This window comes from Gekko japonicus, unplaced genomic scaffold (assembly GCF_001447785.1).
Source record: "Gekko japonicus isolate JY-2015 unplaced genomic scaffold, Gekko_japonicus_V1.1 scaffold343, whole genome shotgun sequence".
Lineage (NCBI taxonomy): Eukaryota > Metazoa > Chordata > Lepidosauria > Squamata > Gekkonidae > Gekko > Gekko japonicus.
In genome coordinates, this window is record NW_015171513.1 from 640,138 (window position 1) to 664,434 (window position 24,297).

General features: G+C 40.7%; 1 protein-coding gene across 1 annotated transcript in view; it reads left to right on the forward strand.

Annotated features, from left to right (window-relative positions):
* The window catches only part of ROBO1 (roundabout guidance receptor 1), a 433,180-nt gene that overhangs the window by 308,096 nt on the left and 100,787 nt on the right, over positions 1–24,297 (forward strand). Inside the window, exons 6-7 of the mRNA XM_015419360.1 lie at positions 3,430–3,557; positions 21,197–21,205. Coding sequence (XP_015274846.1) covers positions 3,430–3,557; positions 21,197–21,205 — 137 coding nt within the window. The remainder of the gene's footprint in view (positions 1–3,429; positions 3,558–21,196; positions 21,206–24,297) is intronic.

A 24,297-nucleotide genomic window follows, 5' to 3' on the forward strand; every position in this document is an offset into this window, starting at 1 on the left:
CTAAAAGACATTCCCTTTGAAGTCAGAAAACGGAGGAAACTATACCTGATGTTTACTCTCACACTGCAAAAAAAGGGAGTACCATATAGATGGTTATTCCCGGAAGGACTGAGCTTCAGTTATCTGGATAGAAAATACAAAATTGACTCTGTTCCAAAAGCTGAAAAATTTATTGACCAAATGTTTAACTCAAAATATAAAAAGAAAGAAAAGAGCTCAAAACCAGATCAGGAGGAGGAAGAAGAAGAATCGTACTCACAGGATTCAAAAAGCACTGAACCAACCTGTATACCAAACTTGGAACATTAGGTTAACAAGCCTTACTTTTAGCTAATTAGATTGTGACATATATTAGCTTTCCTTTCCCCAAATCCAATAGATGAAATAGTTTAGACTAGAAGCTTCCTTTCCCCATCAAGTAGTTTTTTATTTATTAGTTTGCCCTCTTCCCATTTCCCATAGCTATAGTGATAGGGTTTTAGTTTCCCTCTCCCTTCCAACTTTTAGTTGTAGTTTTTGTAGTTTTTGTAGTTTATAGAAAATGCAAATAAAAAATCCCCTTCGGGGGGCATAAAAAAATGAAGTTGATGGGCAGTAGATTTAGGGCGCACAAAAGGAAATACTTCTTTACACAGAGAATAAAGATAGATTCATGGAGGATAGGTTAATCAATGTCTACTAATCTTCTGAATGAAGGGAATGTCCACGTTCAGTGGCACTAAACCTCTGAATCCCAGAGCCAGGAGGCAACATTGGAGAGGGTCTCAGATTCTATGCCCTGTTCCTGGCCCTCCAGAAGAGCTGATTGGCCACTGTGTGCAACAGGATTTTGGACTAGATGGGCCACTATTGAAATAACCAAACAAACAGGAGGAGATTTAACAAAGGGAGTATTCAATTTAACTTTTCTGGAATCAGGTTATTTCCTGTAATAAATATAGAATAAAAAAAGGAGTTAAATGAATCTCCATTCAACACTGCGGTGGAAAGTATGGTCAAGTCACAGGATGCTTATGGCAACCCTTTAGGGTTTTCAAGGCAGAAGCAGAACAGAGGGATAATGGGAGCGGTGGGGCCAGGCGTGAAAAAGCCTGCAGCTTAATCTAGCCGAACTGCCAATGGCAGTTCGAGTTCCACCGCAGCCAGGGTGAGCTCCCGGCCCTTTGTCTCAGCTCCTGCCCACCCAGCGGTCCAAAAGCCTGTATGGGCAAGTAGGTAAATGGGTACCTGCTCCTTACGAGCGGGGGGCACCTTTCCTCCGTGATCGGTGTTAAAAGCAGCAGCAATGGTGTTGAATCGATGACGATAAGGCGAAGATGGTGGCGAGCCCGAGTACGGAGACCAGTGCCTGGAGAGCATGACGTGCAACGAAGACTGGAGCCGATTGGACAAAGAGTCGAGCTGCCTCGTTCGTGTTCTGTGGGGGCCATCTGCTGGAAAAAAGCCGCTACTGCAGAGAATCCGTACTTCAACACTGGACATCTGCACCCTTGCGGGAAGAGCTACCATCGAATCCACTGCCGAATCCAAGAAAGATCCTGCTGTTAGGTGCCTAGTTAGGAAAATACACTCCCCTTACCATTGTACTCCTAGCTTAGATAAAAATTGTCTGTAAACCGCTCTGAGCCTTATGGATAGGGCGGTATATAAATCGCAAATGTAATGTAATGTAAAAGAGGTACCTCTGCATAGCAGACCTGGATTTCCATGGTGGTCTCCCATCCAAGTATTAACCAGGGCTAACCCTGCTCAACTTTTGAGATCTGATGACATCAGGCTAGTCTGGGCCATCAGTCACTACTGTTTCACTGAAACCCTAAAATATTTTGGATTTCTTCCAACTTTTTAGAATGCTCTGCAATACAGGACATATCTCTACTTATATATAATTCTGTTTTGGTCATGAACTCCTGAACATTCCACACTCTCCCAAATCAGTTCGCTCCCTGATCTGTCACTCAGAAGCTGTCCCTATCCACTGGCTGCATTGCCTGAGTCTCGCCTCCAATATTCTAAACAGTTTGCTGTTCCTCTCCCCCCAATAGCCAGTCAGAACACAGAGGTCATTTGCATATGCGGCCTGATTGGCCTTTGCCTCTAACATTCTAAACCATTTGTTTTGGGAGTCATTGAATGTGTCCTGAAGTAAAATACATATACCAATTTTCCCTTAAACAGTCATAGGAGTTGTCGAAATACATATCCCAATCGTTCCTTAAATGGTCACTGGAGTTGCCAATCTCCCTGTGGGGCCTGGAGATCTCCTAGAAATCACTGTATTCTCCAGCCACAGCACATTATTTCTGCTTCAGAAAATTTTCCAGCTATTACAATGGCTTCTTTTGGCAGTGGACTCTATGGCATTATACCCTGCTGAAGTCCCTCCACACCCCAAACCCTGCCCTCCCCAAGCTCTACCTCTCAGATCTACAGGTTTGGCCCTTCCCTTAGTATTGCCAGCCTCCAGGCAGCACCTGGAGATCTCCAAGATCAGTTCTCCTGGAGAGAATGGCTGCTTTGGGCAATGGACTTTATGAAATTATACCCTGCTGAGGTCACTCCGCACCCCAAACCCTGCCCTCCCCAGGCTCTACCCCTCAAATCTACAGGTATTTTCCAACCCAGAGTTGGCAACCCTGTAACTGGCTATGGAACCGCTTTCCAAACCCTTGGAACCCAGAAGACATGGCATAGGAGGAGGTGCTTTTCTGCCTTAGCTGCTACTGCATAACCCCAAATCAACATAAGTCAGGGGTGGAGGGAACCATACCTGTTACCATGAGGTTGTCCTCCCATACTACCCATTTGGGGCAGCAAAATGACTGGAGACAGCCCTACCTTATAGCTAAGCAGAAGGAAATAAACATGGCTTGCCTCCCTCTATTTTCTCCTTCCCTCTGCTGCCCCACCAGCCACGGTCGGGACACTCACCTGGAGCTTCCTTCTAGAGCTTGTTATATTTCTTCCCACAACGGGCCTTACTCCTAGTTCTTTAATAAAGAAAAGCATCTAGAAGCCTTAACTAGTGCTTTCCAGGTCCTAGTTTCACTTCTTTCACTTCTCTGATGTCTTTATGCACAATATCCATGCTTTTCACGTTACAAAAAAGCGTTCTGTGGCTCTAAGGCATATGCATCCTGTGCTTCCAATAAAGTTTGAGTGCAGTGGCACCTTTGAGATTTTGAGTTTAATTCTGGGTATAAGCTTTTGTATGCATGCAGAATTAAACTTTGTTGGTCTTAAAGGGACTCAAACTTTGTTCTATTGGTTCAGACCAACATGGCTACCCACCTCAATCTATTCCCAGCAGACAGACAATTTCTAGCTTCCCACAGAGAACTGCTGAAGATTGTCTACAGTTACTCTGGTGCCCTGGTGCATTCTGAGACAAAAGAGTTAGTCTAATAGGATTCTGTTTCTTTGGTTTAGATATGAAATCCGCGATGACCATACCTTGAAAATCCGAAAAGTTACAGCAGGAGACATGGGATCGTATACATGTGTTGCAGAAAATATGGTTGGAAAAGCAGAAGCATCAGCAACCCTAACAGTTCAAGGTAAGAATTAATTTGAAATACTATTGATAGTCTGAAAAGAAAATAAATAGGTTTTTAAGAAGTAATTTTATTGGATTCATAAATAATATTTACTGCAGGAACTTGTATTACCAAAAGGAAGAAAAGAAAAGAAAGGTCACTCTGATCTGATTGTTGTATTTCAACTGAACTGTTGAAGCATTTCGAAATATTATTTTCTTTCAATGGGTGGAAAGAGTTATGATCTGTCATGGAAATTGAAAATGAAAGTGTTTAGTACACCAGTTCTTGAATAGTTAACAAAATGATAATAAACTTTGTCAGAATCACATTGAGGGGCTGAACCAAAATAGATTTTTAAACAATCTTTGTGACATTTGTACACTTTTATTTGAATTTATATGTGTTTCTTAGTGGTGTTTCAGATTGTGAAACAGTGCATTCCTTACATCTTATGAAATTATAAGCATTTGTAGATTCATTTCTGTTTTTGTTTTTCAAGAAATTTGCCATATTTAGGATATTACATAAAATCACTTGAGTTACGCATAATCATTTCTTATTAATACATGAAAAAAGATCACAGGACTACTGTTTTTTCTTTCACTGTAAAAAGTCTAGCAGGATTCAGTGAATGAGTATGTGTGAAAATCTGTCATTGGATTTATATATACATTCCAGATGTTCACTCTTCAGATAATTCCTTGTTTCCTTTACTGGCTAGAAGGCAGACAGTGATGTCATACCATTTGTCTCCTAATGGCCATGATCTTCCATCTCATTCCCTATTCTTGTACATGTGGACTTCACAGAAATAGATAAAACTTATTTTGATAACCTTCTCTCAGCATTGTTCCTATTTGTGACTGCTAAAGTCAATGTGTTTTGTACTGAACTTACTGTTTACTAGACTGGTTAAAGCACAATAAAAAAGGTTATAGCTATATAAAATAAAGTGTATAAGTCATTTCACAGGATTTGTAAGAGCCTTCTCTATTTTTGCTGCTTATGGTCCAAAGTAAAGGCAATGCTGTGTATGGTTAATAAATAAGATGATTAGATGGGCTGTTGGTTCTTCTTATGATGGTTGATGCTGTTATTTTTAAAAAATACTCCATTAGTGAGTGAACAAGACTCTGAAGAGGTGATTTAGAAATATCCAAAATAAATAAGATTGTGCTTCCTCCATTCAAATGATCCTTTAGTTCAAAGCAGTTTCTTCAAATCAACTTGAGCTAATGGAACTGTTTAGAACTGATTTTATTGCCCATTCAAAGTGAGATTCTTCTAAATTGTTGCGTTAACTGGGTTTTTGCCTTAATATCTGAAACATTACAGTGTCACCTGTGATGGGATTTAGTTTGCAATACTATCTCACACTACATAGCCAATATTTTCACTTTTGTTTAAAATAAGACTATACTCTACAAAAACTCTGCACAATTTTTAATGTGGTTTATATGATTCTGGAACCCTATCCTCAAGTTCTACCCAGGGCCTCAGAATCAGTAAGACTGCTCCTAGTCTTGCTGCCACATTTTTCATTTACTGAAGCTTCTTACTAGTATGTGAAGACATAGTTGATTACAGTCATCCAATCTGGATGGGATCAGTGCTTCAGCTGTAACCAGGTGAAACTTATCAAGGAAAGTCCGCTGAGGCATCAATTAAAGTTGGATAAAAGCACCATCAAAAGTTAGGAGCTGCGGTGGCTCAAGTGGTTAAGACGCTGAACTGCAGGCTTTGGAAGGTCGGTAGTTCAGCAGTTCGAGACCCGAGTGTGCCGCATGATGGAGTGAGCTCCCGTCTCTAGTCCCAGCTCTTGCCAACCTAGCAGTTCGAAAGCAAGAAATTGCAAGTAGATAAATAGGTACCACTTCAGTGGGAAGGTAACAGCATTCCATGCGCCTTGGTGTTTAGTCATGCCGGCCACATGACCATGGAAACGTCTTCGGACAGCGCTGGCTCTTCGGCTTTGAAACAGAGATGAGCACCGCAATCCTAGAGTCGGATTCGACTGGCTTTCGAGCAAGGGAACCTTTACCTTTAAAAGCACCATAGTTGCCCATAGATGAACACTTCATTTTGCACATTTGGACATAATACTATTTCAGGCTACAGTCTTCAAAGAGAGTGCATTCTTGTACAGAACAGAATGACCAGTTCCTGATTCTCATTATCATCTAGCAGTAGGCACTTTTATATGGACTGAGTATTAGTTTATTGGTCCTCAGACAGGTCATAATTCAAAAAATGATTCAGAATGCCCACTATCTCACCTGACTCAGTTAAAAAAGAGAAATAGAGATGGGTATCATCAGCAAAGTTGGGTGGCATCCCTAGTAGTTCCACACAGAGGCTAAATAGCATGGATAAGATGCTAAATAGCGTGGGGGGGGGGAGAGCAAATCCTACAAGATCTTGAGACACAGAGGTCCAAAAAGGGCTCCCTGCACATAAAGCAGTCTTTCATCATAGTGGAAAGATGTCATACTTATGATGCCCATAGTTTGCCTTCAATTTTAAACTGAGTTTTGACTTCATATAAATACAACCTCCAAATCAGAAGGATTTTCCCCTGACTGGGCTCAAAGCATCCCAGCAGAGATTGTGTCCCAAAACACCAAGTGGAGTAAATGAGGTCTTACAGGAAATCCAGGACACACAGAAATATTTCCATGATCATGCGACGAAACCACTGAAAGAAGGAGATGAGGTGTGGGTAGAGGGAAATAGGCAGTGGTGTCCTGCTGTAGTAGTAGAGCAATGTCAGCAACCACATACGTATAGGGTACAGACTTCTGATGGTAACGTCTGTTGGCGGCGCAATAGAGTTCATCTTAGATCCTATCAGAAAGGAGTGGGAAGAGAACAGAGGAGGCACGAGAAAAAGGAAAATGAGTTTAACAGGAAGCAAGGACAATATGATAAGGTGTTAAGAAAACCGAACGGTCAAGTGACAGAAATGGAAAACCAGGAACTGAATAGTTCCCCAACAACACTAAGGATTCCTAGATGTACAACATTTTATGGTAGGCGTGTATTCTTTCAAGAAAGATACAACCCATAATGCTTATGCTTGTATGTATCTTGTACTGGATATCTGAACTTTTATTGTTTATTATAAATGTTACGTGTTTTAATTTTTTAATTCCTTATTGGTCATCTAAATATTTTTTGTATTCTTGGGGGGAGAGATGCGATGTGTGTGTGTGTATCTTTAAGTGGTTGGCTTTCCATTCTATGTGAAGTATTTAACTTGTTAGAATGCTGAGGGTCAGCCGACTTTCAGGTGTGTGATGTTGTTCTTTGCTCTCCGCTCTTGGTGTCTCCTTCTACGGAATAAAGCTGTCTCATAGACAACGACTGAGTGTTGTTGGTCATCAGAAGAGGCATATCACCGCAGAACATTACACTCTGAATCCAATTAATTGCCACCACAATTGTATGGAGGATCACACTGCCTATCTGTCTCTCCCTTCAACATTCATAAAGGCACTTCAGGCACATTGCTAACCTTATTTTTATTTTAAGGTCAATTTAGCTTGAAAGTTCAAAGCAGCTCTAATGTCTGACTCTTATGCTTCTCTTTCAGTAAGAGTAGTTCTCTTTCCTATTTGTCAGGAGCTGTTACCGAGTTTCTCTCAGTTTGAATTTTAAAAGGTATCATTATAGCTGACCCAGTTCCATTCCTGAGGAAATTTAGTCGGTATCAAAGAAGAAAATGATTGTGCATCTCATTGTAAAAAGAAGTGAACGTGGATTTCTGTCCTTAAGCAGTTTCCCAAGCAATCACATTTTATCTCTAGAAAACTAAGCCATTAAGAAAATCTAAAACCACTCTTGTTTGTTTCTGTACTGATAAGAAATAAAAGGTATCTAAATCTATTATCTTCTCATACAGTTAGGTTATGTGCTGAATTTTTTGTGACTGCTCAGTATGCTTAGAAAGTACTTATTCAAGGAATGGACTCTCACTGAGCACTACAAATGGATTCTTCTTACTTTATAGAAAAGTAAAGGAACAATCCAAAAATGTTCTTATATTCTGTGCCTGATTGCCTCTTAGAATTTCCTAGACCTCTACAATATTAGCGTTCAGGAGTGGAATTTGTTGTCTTTATTTCTAAGTATGACTGAATACCAATTTACCCATTGCAGCATCCATGTAGAGATCTCCCAAAAACTCCTTGGCACAACAGCTTCGCCTTATAATAAGGCGTGCTTGAACACCCACTGGTTCCATTCACCTGTTGTTTTCAGATCATAGATGGGAACTGACTATTCAATGAGCTGTTCAGATGCATGAAATTGGCTTTTTTATTTTTGCCACCTGTCTGCCGCTGCCACCAACTCCACTTTCACCAATGTACAGCAAGACAATCTGGAGATTGCCTCACATGTACTTGAGGGAGTTTATTTGCCTAGTGAGCACTTCACTATGAAGTTCTCTACCAGCTGACTGAAGGGGTCGGGTCCCTCACAGCCCATAGAAAGTGTAAGCAGGAAGCTTCTAGAACCAGGTAGTGGACAGCAAATGAATTTTGTAATAAAAGCATGTCTTGTTCCTGGTGGGAGTTCTGCAGCTCACAAATGTTCTTGGATCAGTCAGATAGCATGCTTTAGGGAAGTTCTGTTTCCATTATAGGTAGGGTTGCCAGCTCTGAATGGGGAAAGAACTGCAAATTTCGGGGGTGGGGTTGTGAGGGGTGACCTCAGCAGGGTTACAATGCCATAGGGTCCACCCTCCAATGCAGCCATTTTATCCAGGGGAACTGATCTCTGTCATCTGGAGATCAATTGTAATAGCAGGTGATATCCAGGCCCCACCTGAAGCAGAGACAGAAAATATTTTTTATTTTTCTGTTTATGGGGCCGAGGAAGCAGAGACTGGGGTTCAGATATGTGTCCTGAGTGGACAGTGCTAGTTTTGAACAAATTAACTGTAAAAGATGACTTAAGGTGACAAATGGAATGGAGATACATAATTCCAGCAATGAAAATATTAATAGTGACAGAGTCTATTATGAACAAGGCTTACTGGTGAGATGAATGACTGACTGAATTCTGGTTCTATGTGAGGTCGGGGTTTTTTAGGTGACTCAGAAATGCTGTTCAGCTCCAGTTAGTATGCTTGAATCAGGTAGAGTTCTGCTTGTTCTGTCCATGCTCTCCTCTATGTTTCTTTGCCAGTCAAAGGTTTGTTTGGTTATAAGACATGGAGGAATGCATGTCTCAACATCAAGATGGAAGTGACAGGGATAAAATAGAGGTGGTGTAGTAATACATTCTTAATGCTGGGTTGTTTATGCGGAGTTTTTAATAGTTTATTTGTTTTTTTAATTATGCTTATATTTTTATGTTTTTATCATGTTTTTGTAAGCAAGTTCTCTGGAGAGAGGTGGCATAGAAAATAAAGCAGTGCAACTGCTAATACCTCTCTCTCAGACCAATGTCCCTGGGGAAAATGACTCCCACAGGAAACAAACTACTAAGCAGCACCACTTCAGTGGGTGTAGTTTCTGAAATGTGGTGTGACAAAGAAAAATTATACTTAAAATATAATTTTAAAAGTATAGCATCTCAAGAAGGAGATTAGTCTTAGAATCTAGCTCTTCTCCTGCAGACATTCTGATATAGCATAGTTGCACCAGAATTTACCATTTTTTTCCTGAAAGAAGAATCAATTTAGTTTTCACTAAATGATAGATCTATAGATGGGGATATTTTTATCTAGTCTAGTGAGACAGAGAGAGAATAAAAATTATTTCTTGTATTCCCTTAATTTTCTCTTACTAAATAATCCCTTTGATATTAAGTACTTCAGAAACTCAAGAGATAGTTTTCTTCTGTGAGCTTCAGTGTTTTACTAACAAAAAAGCATTTCTTTTCTATTCACTAATAGCTATTAAAGTCTGCTAATATGGTTTTGCTAGGAAAGAACAAGGGCTCATGTGCGAGTTATTGTATTTTGAAAACATCAACTAATTACACAGAACACTTGCATTTTAAACAAAAAAATCCTTCCTCCAGCTGCCTGTAGATATAGACAACAATGTGTTAAATAGGCATGAACTCACAGATATGAAGAAATTTCATCTCCTATTCTACCCATCTCTTTTATGTCATTAATAAAAAGTCTTATATTAAAAAACTACTAATTAAAGCTTTTCTGATTTGTTTTTGGTATAGCTATTAACTAAGGACAAAATTGATTTTTTTCCTTTCCAGATTTGATCAGCCTCAACATGAGGGATACCCCAAAGCAATAGGATTTCATGTGGCCAAAATGTCAAGGGTTAGTCTTTGGCAGTAAAGCAAGCATAACATTAATTTATTAGATGCTTAAGAGAGCAGTAAAGACAAGCATTGTTTTAAGGCAAGACTTGCCAAGAATGTAGGATTAATCTATCCCAAGAACGTGAGAACATAAGAGGAGCCCTGCTGGCTCAGACCAGTAGTCCATCTAGTCCAGCATCCTTTCTCACACACCGGCCAACCAGTTCCTCTGGACTGCAAACTACAGGGCATAGAGGCGAAGGCCTTCCCCATATGTTGCCTCCTCACTCTGGGATTGAGATAAATAGTGCCACTTAATGTGGAGGTTCCCCTCAGTCACCATGCCTAGTAACCATTGATAGAGTTATTATTTGTGAATCTATCTAATCCCCTTTTAAAGCTTTTTATTCCTTTGGCCATTACTACATCCTCTGGCATTTAATCCCACATTTTAATCACTCTCTGTGTAAAGTAGTATTTCTTTTTGTCTGTCCTTACCCTACTGCCCATCAGTTTCATTGGATGCTCTCACGCTTTAGTATTTTTGGAAAGGGAAAAAAGGTTCTCTTTGTCAACTCTCTCCGTCAGATGCATAATTTGACAGTGTGATTCCACTTTGTGACAGTTACATTTATGAAAACAACAATTAAAAACTTCAAATTTCTTTTTTTCATAAGATATATATGGAACATATAACAATAATTGACATATAACAGTTCAGGCCTGTTGTATTCAAGCAGACCAGAATCTCAGTCTTTTCTGACTTCTGTCTAGCCAGTCCCTTAAAGATGACTTGCAGCTCTGCTCTGTGTTCATGCATGGCTGCCCTTTGGGATCCTGGCAGAGGAGCTGGTGTACTTGTGGGGGCTGAAATCTGGGAGAGGTCAGCCACAGAGGGTAGACTTTGCTCTCCCTGTGGTGTATTCCCCCCCGTGCTTGACCAGCCGTGCTAGGTGCCCTGTCTGTGTTCTGCCTGCCACTGAGGTGCATGTGCACTTGCTCCATGTCAGCATGGCAAGGAGATATGCCATGCACCCTACTTTTGGAATTGTGGAGCAACCTCCTGGAACCATTTGTAGCTCAGGATGGGCCGTGAGTGGGTGCTGAGGAGGGGTGGGGCCAGTGGTGATGGTGTGCTTATGGGATGTGCACTTGGTCAGTATCCTGATTTGCTTGGGTTCCTATGGGCATGGCTGCAGCTGTGGGGGGGGGGAGTGAATGGAGTTACCATGGCTGCCAATGGGCAGCACTGGCATTGTTGCCAGAGCCATTTTGAGCCTGTTCCGGGGGGCGTTCCCATGCTGAAATCACTTTGGGAGCCACCTAACCTGTGCCACACCCCCTGGAGTGCCCACATTTACCCCAGGGCTGGGAGTCACGCCATCACTACACTAGTGTGCTGCTGTAGTGCAGCTGCACCAGTGGAAGTGTGCAGTGCCAGTTGCACCCTGTGCCAGCATAAGCACTCCTCACATGCAGCCTCGTGCACTAGTCAGTCAGCTCTTTATTTCAATCTGCCCCCCCCCACAATCACTCTGTTAATAGCATACTGTGTTCATATGTATTACATCTCAAACAGCTTCTTGGATTTTAAGGGATAGGCCCAAGAGTCAGCAATCAAAATAGCCATTGTTTGTTTTTTGTTTTATTGTAGCCTCTGCCAAAAATAATGACAGTTCTAAACAGACATAGATTTCTTATACTGCAATGCCATTGAATAGTCTCCGGAAGTCTTTGTCTCCTTTAAAAAATAATAATATTGTTTTACATTCCTTTCTGCCCCACCAACCTCACAGGGTGTCTGTTGTGGGGAGGAGAAGGGAAAGGAGATTGTAAGCTGCCCTGAGACTCCTTCCGGTAGTGAAGGGAAGGGTATAAATCCAATCTCCTCTTCTTTCTCTTCTTCTCTCTGGCTACAGGTACCTTCCTTCGACATAAAAGGCACTTCCTCTAATTGGGAAAAAAAAACCCTTCTTGCATTAGAGTACTAATCACTGGTTCCCAATTACAAGGCAGATTAGGACTTTGAAAAAAACATACTTATTCTGTATTACATAATAGTGTGCAAAAATATGGTGATTCTTCAGTAACATCTTTACAGAAGAATAAGTGACACAAGTGCCTTTCAGGTTATATAGTTTAAAGGAAGTACCATTTTAATGTTAACTACTGCTGTGAATGTGAAAGTGCTTTAGATTTCTGTCACTGATTTGAGCAGTCTGGCTGCTGACTTTCGTGTGAATCATTTTTAAAACTAATTAAAAAAAGAAGGTATTTATTTATTTAATTATTTTATACCTTCCCTTATCTATGTGAACTAAGGCTGGCTAACAAAACAGCAGAAGACACAGATGTCACAAGTGTCCAACAAGTAAAGAATTAAAACACAGAATCAAAAGCCAGAATGTAGTGTTAACAGGGAGGGAAGTCAGCATGGTATATCTCAGTCTTGTCAGATCTCGGAAGCTAAACAGGGGTGGTACTTGGAAGGGGGACCACCATGGAAGACTCTGCAGAGGGAAGCAATGACAGACCACCTCTGCTTCACAGTTGCCATGAAAGCCACTTGCTGGGGCACCATAAGTCTGCTGCAACTTGACAGCATTTTACCCACATACAAACACATGTCATTTTAACACAGCTAAAGAACTTTACCATCCACCAAATGCCCTTTTGAAACACCTACAAGGTCTTGTACACCTTCCTGCATGCAGCAAATGAAGGTACTTACTTACCCACTCTGTTAGGCCATTCTAGAAGAATGGATCTACAGAACGTGACCTTATTGTTTTCCAACAGACCATCCTAAGTGATATACTTCCAGGAGAAGGTTGTCTGAGAAACACAAGTCACACATAGGAGTGCAACACTTAGATTAATTGGGAACAAATGGGAACCATGTGTGTGCAAAGGCTTGTGGAAGAAACAAAATCCCTGAAGGCTTTACCTGTAACGAATGTAGTGTACAATATATTATCTCCAAATTGTTACTAAAGTAAGATATTTAGTCTCTGAGCAGTTGATCAATGATTCTTAAATATATTGATTGGAAGTGTTTTCTGTATTGGTAAGAATACAATAGTTCAAAGTAGTTTCTTCTACAGCATTGTCTTCTCCAGACAAAATTAGTTTAATAAAGTAAGTTAAAACATAGTTGCAAGTTTATTTTTTAAGCACATATCCCAGTTTTTCTAGCCTCAGGTAAACATTTTAACCCTGCAAATAGGTTTATTTACTTCATTTATATCCTGCCTTTCATCACTGTGCCTTCTCTGCAATCCCACAATGTACACTGTGAGGTACTCTCCCACCCTGTGGCACAGTTTCCCAGCTTAAAACCACATAACAGCCTCACCCAACTTCCAGGAACCCACACTCAGTCTCCAATCCACAGATGTTATCACTCTAAACCTAAGGAAGTCTCTTATTTTTCCAGAGATCCTCAACGATCAGGCAAGCAGGATTTGTGACCATCCACTTCATCATCTATTCAGTGGTCACCTGACCTGGGAGGCTAGTAATGAAGACAAGGTTATGCTCTAGAGTTCAATAACAAGCCATCCTTTTCTCCTCCTCTTGCTGTTCCTCCCTCTCTTCCTGCTTTATTCCTGCAAGGGTGCAGGTTGTCTCTCCATATGGTGTGAGGGGTGTTTTGTTATTTTTATAATAGACAAGAAGTCAAGGGGCAGTCATCTAGTTCTGGATCTATGTTTCCTAAACAAGCTTGATGTTACAAAAACATTTCTCTTAGAGATATCTCACCACTGTTAAGCATTCATCTTTGGTTCACAGCCATAGGTCTTTGAGATCTTTACTTTCATATCTCACACCTCCAGGAGCTTTTTTTATTTGTGGTTGGCCTGTGAATGTGCAGTTCCCATGTGTGCCTGCACAGAAGACCACTGAATGAATATCAGTTACAGTTAGAAAGAAGATTTTGGAATCATTGAGGAGATCAGATCTGGAGGTTATTAATTGAGGTGCTAGGAGGTGTTATTCCCCCCCTTGGGGGGGGACTTTCGGACCCTATTTTTTCTGTTTTGCCAAGGGTTTTTAAAAAAAAATCTAGCAGTCCCAATTTTTCATCAACATTTTTATTGGTTAGAGTAAATGCTTTACCACTTGCACAATTATCAGGTTGCTGTGAGGGTATTAACCGTCCCCAGAGAATCTGCCCTTGTTGTAGAGCTGTAATTGAAACTTTACCTAATTTTGTATTTAGTTGTTATGTGTATTCAACTATAAGAGCTAAATATATATTACCTTTATTGAGCAGGTTCCCTCACTGTTCATGTGATTTTTAAATATCTTTTGGCTGGTAATCATAGGCACGTTACCTTGCCTATGGTAAAGTTTATATTTTGTGCCCAGAGATAAAAACAGCTCTGGGGTTAAGCATTAGTGGGGCTGTTGTTTTATTAGTTTTGCCAAGGTGCTTTCACTTTGATTTTGGAACAGGAACAGGAATATCAGTTACAGGTAAGTGCAACCATGTTTTCCTACTGAGACTCAAGATGGACGATCAAGATAATTGTTTTTGTTAGGCATGTGCTTAACTCTCACAGTGCTCAAATCTGGCTGGCAAATGCGCAACATAATTATTCTATCCATTTCAGTTTCAAATTGCTAGCTATTAGAAACAATTGATTAGAGGTTTTGCAAAATTTACCATATATTTAAACTTTGTATGCTACCTTCCAGCCTAAGATTTCGAGGCAACTAACAGAAATCAACGTAAAAATGACAGAACACACCACAGAACACATTGGAAAGTGAGGTGTCATTCATAGTAGAAAAGAGAGTATACTATTGAACTGGCTGAACTGCATCCAGTACAGTTATTTGGGGTAATTCAGCAACTGATGACACCCAAGACGGAGTCTTGTAGCAGCAGATAAATGCTATTTAGCTCGGGTATTTTTTGTGGTTCTATCCCTATCTATATATCTAATAGCCAAGGCGCCCCCCATGCGGATTTCTAAATCTGCACATTGGGGGCACCTGGGGGGCAGGGAGATTTTCCTGCACATTTGGAGCAATCCCCAGATGTGCAGAAAAATCTAAAAACTGTAAAAAAAACTATAGGGGGAGATACTTAAATCCCCCCAAAAGTAAAAGAGCATTCCCTGCGCATGCACATGCACATGCACAGGGAATGCACTTACCCTTGTTGTTGGCGGCGGGCAGCTCAGAGCATGCAGGGCTTGCCAGTGTTGCTGTTGTGGGCGGAGGCAGCGGCAGCGAAGAGCCTGGAGGGCCTGGCTGCTTGGAGCCGCGCACAACTCGCCAGTGTTGGTGTTGTGGGCCATGGCAGCAGCGGGGAGAAGTCTTGGCGGCTTGGGAGCCATGGGGAATACTCCCCCTCACGAGCCAGCCTCCCCATAGCCAGCCAGTCATCCTTCAAGCTGTGGAGCAGGGGATGCCACTGCTGCTTTCTCTCTCCCAAGCGAGTGGCCCCGCAGCCAGCAAGTCAGCCCCGGAGCTGCAGGGCAGGGGTTGTCGCCACCGGGTTTCTCCCAGTCGAGCAGCCTCCTTGCAGCTAGCCAGTCATCCCTGAAGCCGTGGGGCAGGGGATGCCGTCGCCGGGCCTCTCCTAAGTGAGGGGCCTCCCCACAGCCAGCAAATTGGCCGTGGAGCAGGGGACACTACCACTGCCAGGTCTCTCCCAAGCGAGCAACCTCCCCATGGCCAGAAAAACAATGAAGAAGCTGTAGAAAGGGAGGCAGAAGAGGGGGGAGATTATCAAGGGGGGGAGAAACAGGGAGGAGAGAGGGGCAGACTGACAATGGGTGGGGGAAGAGAGGTGAGACATAGAGGGGAGAGAGAAGAAAGGGGGTAAGAAAGGATTCCTAGAGAAGGGGGTAGGGAGGAAAACTAACATAGAAGGAGTGAGAGGAGAAGGGGAGGTGAGGGAAGATTGATAGATAAGACAGGAAGGAACTTTGACAGAGAAGGGGGGAGAGGGAAGCAAAGATGGGGAAAATGCCCCCTCCCGGCAAGTTTCTTGCGGGTCTCTCCTTGTTCAGTATATATCCAGTCCCTCTAGTGTCATTTGTTTGCCAACCACAAGCTCTACCTTGCCTGCATTCCTGGAACATGGGATGGGTGCCACTCTGGTGAATGATGTTCAGAAGAGCTATAGATATCATGACAAAGAGACACATGTGGCTCTCAGACCCATGCATGAGTATCCCTGATGAATGTTAATCAAACTTTACAGCTGTGGGACAGTTTTAAATAGCTAGCTCAAAATCAGTCACTTCACCCAAGGAACTGAAGTAAGCACAAACTAACTAATGTTAATTGTTATAAGGAAGTAATTATGCAGAAGCATCCAATGTATCGCTTAACAAAACCTACTGATAACCACTATACCCAGTTAAAATAAGTAATGCAGTGCTCTCTAAGACACTGGGCTTTCTGACCACATCAGCTCCATCATCAAACCCAAACTGTTTATTCGTAGCCACTTAGCTATGTCCAAGAACCAAGTCAGTAACACCCAGAAGCTTACTCAAAATTAAGCTGTGAAACTGTATGTAAGATGACAACAGACAGATATTTATTTTGGCCCTGTTCACATGAGGGGTTTTGGGACGGGAGAGGGACGGAACGGGTGCGATCCCACGGCAACATCTGGGAATCATTGCCTGCCCATCCCCGATCTGTCCCTCTCGCCCAAAACCCCGCACTAAAAAAGAACCACCTACCTAGGTGGTTCTTCCGAGTAGAGCGCCTCAAGCCGGGCCGTGGGATTGGCCGGCGTGTCCTTGCACCGGCGCATCCCGGCCCCCGGGCGTACTGTGCATGCCCGAGCATGCGCAGTTCGGCAGCCTTTCCCTCCCATCCGACTCTTCCTCCCCGGCATCTGATCGTGCCGGGGAGCAATGCGCCGCGGTTCAGGGGATCCGTGGGATCCCGCCACGGCATCTCAACTTTGGTGCGGCTTTTAAAAGCCGCACTTTTTCCTGTGTTTTCCCTGCCGTGTGGCAGGGGCCTTTGCTGACTATTTGTTTGCTGTCTGAAAGCCTATGCATGATTAATAATATAGAAGCTTCTTTACAGATTTAAAAAGTGTGTTTCTTTGTGATCTAGGCTTCAGTTTTAGCTGTCATAGATACATACTGCACAAATTGGAGTCAGGATTTACTTTAAAATCTGAATGGACAGTGTCTGAAAGGAAGAAATATTCTTCCTCTGCTTGCTAAAATTAGTGTGCATTATCTTAGTGCTAAAATTAGAGTGCTTACGCTCCCTCTAATTCATTGGAGTGTTAACAGAGACAGGATTATATGCCTTTTTTCTTTTCAGTCTACTGGGAAAAAAAATCTGACAAACAGATATTTCTTTGGCATTGGGCTATATCGTTACTGTCAGTTCATTTATTCATGGGTTTCCCCCCCATATTTAGCACTTTTACAAGTCCATTTTGCCTTGAGAGAACCAAGGCCAAAATTCTTTGCTCCCTAAAACATTAGGGAAAATCTTCTTTCAATACAATAGCCTAAAAGTAAGTATGTGTTTAGTGTTTCACTACATTTGGCAAGGTGTTATATATCTGTCTGTCTGTCTAAAACATTTTTTCCCTCTGAATCTGAGTAATAAAATGAAATCTAAAATTGGTTTATAACATTGGGCTGGCTAAATTGAAACCTGCCCTTCTTAACTGCTGTCTCATATTGTTTTATGCTTGTAAGCATTATGAAATAAATGGCTCTTATAGTTTGCAGTAACCTATTTGGCATATGCATTTGATTATTGGATTTTCTTATAAACAGAATTATGGTGTACTGAATGTAACCAGATTCAAAAAAGAAGGTATTATAACTGCCTTATATGTTCATTTCATTTTCACGTCACATCTGCACCTTGTCTTATATACTGTTTACTTGAACATGAACCTGTATTTCTCCTGCCTAATGAATTTTGACAGTTGGGATATTATTACTTTTCTCAGTGTGTGTTATTGGGGGTTAGAGTGCTGCAGGTGTTTACCAGCTAATTATGAAAGTGTACTCATGCTTAACAGTAGTTATTTTTAATCTGCACCTAAAAGGGTAAAACCAAATGAGAGCACTGAAGGATTTAAGATATGCAGAACATCCCTTTAAAAACCTGAATGCGTTGACATTTATCACATATGAGTCAACTCTTATGTAAATTATTCTGTTCTTAGTTTACTCACTGAATAATCCATGGTTTATATTTAAAAATCTACCACTTATTATACTTTTATTTGTTTTGTGTGTGTGTTTACATTATGTGTGTGTGTGTGTGTTGTAGTTTAGAAATGCATGCTTGTGTATGCATAATCTCAGCAATTTTCTTTTTTGCAAGATCAGTTCTGTTGCTTAATTTTCTAACCATCGTAACTACTTATGGGAGAGACATGAAAGAATAGTTTAAAGTTACAAAGACATTTTAGCTTTCCCATTAACACCTTTGACCCTCTCCCATTTTAGGTTAAACTAAATATAGGTCTGGAATTAAGGAAATAGCTTGTAGGATTTTTAAATGCTCACCCAAACTGATTTTTGTTTGCTTAAGCAGTCAGTATAGAGAAAGGTTTATTAAGTTTAGTACTGCAGGTCAATCTTTTCTTTCATAAAATAATGTTTGTGGGGTGAGGTACAACTAGTCTAGCTCTTCCAACCCATGCAAATTGAGCTTCCAAGGAACAGATTTTAATTTATTAAAAAAGGATTCAATTGTATTTCTGCCATATTATCCCAACCCACTTCTGACTAAGCTTGTTCACAAGTTACAATGAACAAACAATTTTATACAGTGTACGCTTATTTTTTCTTTATGCGTGTGTTGACTTATTCTCGTGTTATGCTCAACCCATGCACAACTGAGCATGTGACTGAAACTCTACGTTTATCCAAGTATTTGTCTATGATTTCATTTGTAAAGTGAATGCATGTTAGCTCTTTGCACAAATAGATGTCCTTATATACATGCAGGATGCACATGCATCCACTGTAACATGAGAACAGAGCTAATGGAATTAGGTATAGTGAGACATGAAAGGTAGTCTCAAGTTGTTCTTGCCATCCCCATCACATGTGGGGCATAATAGCTAAGTGGAGTGTGTGTATGCCATTTAAATTTAGCCAACACATGTAGTTTATTGCCATTCATGCATATGCATGAATGGCAATAAACACATGTGTTGGCTAAATTTGGTTACCATAACCAAAGGACCGGAAAGAACCTATAGGTTGTCAGCTTTAAAAACCTAATGCAAGCTATGAAGTCCCAATGATATGATCCCACTTCGAGCAGAATACAGTACACAGAGATCCGGAACAAAGCTTAATCATGGGGGAAAATGTTTAATAGGGCACTGCCCCTTTCAAAAGGATTATATTGTGCGCTTGATATGCATTTGAGCCTCAGCACTCTATATCAAGGTTTCCGAACCTTGTTTTACCTTGCAGGCATGTTTGGAATACGGCATAGGGTGGTGGTAAAGGTAAAGGTTCCCTGCTCGAAAGCCAGTCGAGTCCGACTCTAGGGTTGCGGTGCTCATCTCCGTTTCAAAGCCGAAGAGCCAGCGCTGTCCGAAGACGTTTCCGTGGTCATGTGGCTGGCATGACTTAACACCAAGGCACACGGAACGCTGTTACCTTCCCACCGAAGTGGTCCCTATTTATCTACTTGCAATTTCTTGCTTTCGAACTGCTAGGTTGGCAGGAGCTGGAACTAGAGATGGGAGCTCACTCCATCATGCGGCACCCGGGTCTTGAACTGCTGAACTACTAACCTTCCACAGCCTGCAGTTCAGCATCTTAACCACTTGAGCCACCGCATGACCAGAAATCTGTGCCACAGGAAGTGTAGCCTACTACAAAATGTAAGGGAGTGAGGTGTGGCAATGGGTGGTGGTGGGCATAGGGTGGTGGGCACAACCACAAATCTTTGCCACAGAAAGTGTAGCCTACTACAAAATGTAAGGGAGTGAGGTTATGTATAACTGTAACAGTAACTCTTCAACATTTCATGCAAAAACTCTGCTTAATTGGATGCCTTTTAAAATGAAAATAGTGTGTAAAATATTTACTTACATACACACAGCTTACCTTCAGTCATGTAGTGAAGATCCTTGTGCCTTGATGGCAGTTGCTGCCAACCAATGCTTTTACAGATCTTCATAGCCAATCATATATCCAATAGCCTGCTCGGAAAAAGCTCATTTGGCCCTACTCACTTTCATAAAATCCTTGATGGGCACCATGTTGGGGACCCCTGTTCTATATACAGTGATGATGAGCATGAGCCAGAGGTTTACTTCTAGGATTGGGAAGGGGATGCATCATTGGGGGTGGAGGCCAAAACTTTGGAATGAGCCCCACCCTAATATTTATTGCCCAAGCAAATGGTTTTACTGAAACCCCTTTTAAATCTACTATGTGTGGGGAAGACTACTAATGACTACTACATGGTAGCCCTGACCTGGATAGCCCAGGCTAGACCAATCCCATCAGATCTCAGAAGCTAAGCAGGGTCTGCCTTGGCTAGTATTTGGAAGAGCAACCTCCAAGGAATACCAGGGTCATGATGATGCAGAGGCAGGCAATGGCAAACCACCCCTCAAATGTATCACCACCTAGTAGTGCATAACTCTAAAAGAGCTAGAACTTCTGGATGCCAGACAATCTTAGGATCTCCTGGCTTTTCTACACACAATGCCATACAATAATTATTATCATTATTACTACTACATGCCTCTTAATATATAAATTTCTCTTTCTGTAGCAATATCCTTGTTGAAAAATTCTTCCTGCCAGTGTGTTGTAGAGAAGAAATGTTTAAAAAGAAGTAAACTGAAATAGAGTTGTTTTATCTAGCAGAATAGGTATTTCCGTGCCCTACCAATCCAGCCTGAATGTATTGCGTAGTCGTCTCTTCGTTCTGCTCACCAGTAATATAAATGCATTGAACACTGAAAGCGATTATGAAAATTACTCCTAGATTATGTGATAAATGGAACATCATAATACATTTTCTTTCTGTTTCTCAGCATGAAGGATGTAGTGGACAATCATCTTCATGTGTTACAGCAGGTTGGGGGAGTAACTGTGCTGAATATGATCCCATCACTCTGCTCAGCAGGGAGGAAGATCCTTTTCACACTGTGCCACATTTCTTGTATATACTTGATGTTTCATGCTTCGTATCACCTGATTTAAAATTGAGTTTTCTGTTCAGTTAAAAGGAACTATTTGTTTAGTAAGACTTTTGTTGTGCTATGCTGTTTCTCAAATATGTTTGTGTTCTGAAATAAGATCTGGTAATTAAAAAAAATCATTTTATTTTTTTGTTCATTTTATGTTTGATTTTATTTATTCCATTTTTTCTTTTTGTTTTGTTTTTAGTTGTATCTGGTAAGTTGAAATGTTATTGGCCATCTTCTCATCTTCGTTATCCCTGTGAATGGAACTCCTCTCCCCTTTTCCATCCATACCCTTCCATATCTGCCAGCTTCTGCTTCCATCTTTCACTTGTAATTGACTGGACAAACTGCAAAGAGCACATTCTGCATGAAGTATAGGTAATTTTTGTGTCAGCAAAGGTAACGGGTTGCTTATTTCTATCTGTTTTAATTATTGTAATGTTGAATTCTGATTAAGTTTGCATACAGTTCTTATGTAACATGTTTGATTCAAATCTTGCTTTTGATCTACAAATATACCATTTTTCATTTCTTTATTTTTTCATACATATTAATTGAAAGCTTATGTTTGTTGTTCGTTTTCCATTCTGTTCATTTATTTTATGGCACTCTACACTATTTATATACAGTGTGGTATTTATACACAAAACGGAAATCAATTATAATAGTACTATTTCTTTTAATTTTTTTAGTACAGTTAGAAAAACAAAACAAAAAACATGAGTATGGTTTCATCCTAAGCCATCACAGAAGCTGGGATTTTAAAAATCAAACATTAGTTTGGTTCCTACAAACTGCAGGTGGAAGGTACTTGCAGATATTGATCTCTGCCTTCCTCAGCTATTCCCCGAGATATCCATGCAACTTGTTAAGAGAAGCCTGGGGCGCATTTTTGTCTTCGCTCCGGAAGGGTGGCTATGGAGCAATGAGGCAGTGGAATCAGTTGAAATCAGCCCCTAACTGCCAAAGGAGCCTTTTGTGCTAGTGGAAACTCTGCCAGCAAAATAAAAAGGAAAGACCATTTTACTTGATTCACCATCCTCCTTGTAGCCCCTGTGTCACATGGATTTTTGTCTGTGCAGCTCCCATAGTATCAGTTTTTGGAGGTCACAAGGATGCTGGTGACAAAGGGAGATAAGAACATTCATATTTGTGTCGTTGTGCTCATGGTTTATTAACAACAACCCAGAATGATATTTGGTAACATCCTGATTATGCTTGTGGACATTAATTAACTGAATATATTCATTCTTCAATGCAATTATTGTAACTAATACAAATTGGGGGGGACAATAGCTGGTAATATTTGGAACCATATGGATCTGTCTGTATTCTGACCCACAGCTGGCTCAGTGAGGAAGGAAGTAGTAAGGAAAGGGATTCACAGGAACATTTACTAATCAGCAATTATTCACGTATCTTTCAGCCTAAGAGGATTGTGCTATGTAAATGTGGTATTTACAAGAAACATGGTGGTGTTTTACTGGATTGTGGGGCACAGCTTTGATTTCACTCTGTAAAAGAAATACTGTGATATTGATGTGGGTTTTCTGGGAAAATCTGAATTGGAACATTATCCAGAAAACATTCCAGTGCTCTAAATAATGTGATCTGATCTATCATACTTGTTTGGCTCTTTTTTTGGGGGGGGGGTCCCTAACACCCATTCTCCCTTAACAGGCACACAAAACATCTTATATTTTGTAAACAGCATTAAAAATGTAACCTATGCAAAAAAAATTGTTCAGTACAGACATATCATTTTTCCCAATAGCCACAAAGTATTTGAACTGAAATATTTGATTAGGGGAAAATTAAATTAAGCACACAGTATACTTTATATGTTATATTCAGACACATTCAAAACTTTATGACATTATTTTATGGGAATACTCATAAAAATGTAAAGACAATAGCATATACTTCCATTATGTTGCTTGTTTACATTTAAGGTGTGTGTGGGGAATTAAGACTATGAAATTTACAACTGCACACACTATTGTTATGATACTCAAAGAGTTGTGCTTGGTATACCTTATGTTGACAGTGTTATCTTTCTTTTGCTTATGTAATTATGGCACCTTCAGCATCACTGTCACTCTTTTCACTGCTTATGAGTCCCATTTCAGGTTGAGAAAGATCTTATTCAGTGACACTGGGGACAGTCTTAGCTATGTACATAATTGAAGATAACTTGTCTTCAGTTATATGTTGTTCTCCACTTGCACCTCCTGGATGACCTTGGGCAAGCCATAGTTCTGACACAGCTGTTCTTGAAAAGGGGCAGTTTCTGTCAGAGCTCTCTCAGCCCCACCTACCTCAGGGTGTCTGTTATGGGGAGGGGAAGGGAAAGGAGTTTGTAAGCCGCACTAAGACTCCTTCAGGTAGTGAAGGGCGGAGTATAAATTCAATCTCCTCTTCTTCTTCTCTTCTCTATGTTGAGGATCCAGAAGGTCTGCACAAGATGAACTTTATAGTGTGGTAAATGGAAGAAGGCAAAAGTTCAGTGAAATTTCAGTGAAATTCAGTGAAATTTTCTTTCAGTTTTCTGAATATCTCTGATGTGTCTCTTTCAGTTTTTTTAATAGCCACTGAAATTGATATTAGCAAATTGAATGCTCCAGTAACAGTTCATCGTCAGGAACCTGCTTTCGAATGTGTACAGCAATAATCTGGGATACCATATTATGTACTGAAGCATAGCAAACTGTCTAAAACACTTTATAGCTAAACCTCATTTAGTTTCTGCTGCCAGTAAAAGCAGTTTCTTTTCTCTGCTTTTCTTTCTGTAATGTCTTCAAAGTCTGATTAGCAATCTGATGATTATTGAATGCTTTCACAATCACCTTGCAATTTTTCAATATTGCCTTCATTGTATTCACAATTAATACAGCCTTTGCCAGAAGATTCTGCCCTTGAGCAAAACAGCCAAACATTAAATGAGGATACTGTGCCTTTAATATTTGCAATGCTGTTTTCATATTATTCACATTGTCCATTACAAGGGCTTGTACCTTGGGGGGAACCTACATTTTCAGTCTCTTTATTCACTGCATTGGCTTTATGATGAGAAACTTTGGTATCAATTGCTGACATCAGTATCAGTGATTCTACTCGACTAGTCCTTTGAGCAAGCATTGTTTGAACTCTCCCATACTTTTTATCTGAGAGAAAATGTGATAAACACAAAAATGATTGTAATTTATATGATGGCTGAATTAATTTGCACTTCTCCTTCCAGTACTGATTTTAGTCTATGGGGAAAGTGTACCATTTGCAAATGTACCTCAAGCCAATGTCTCA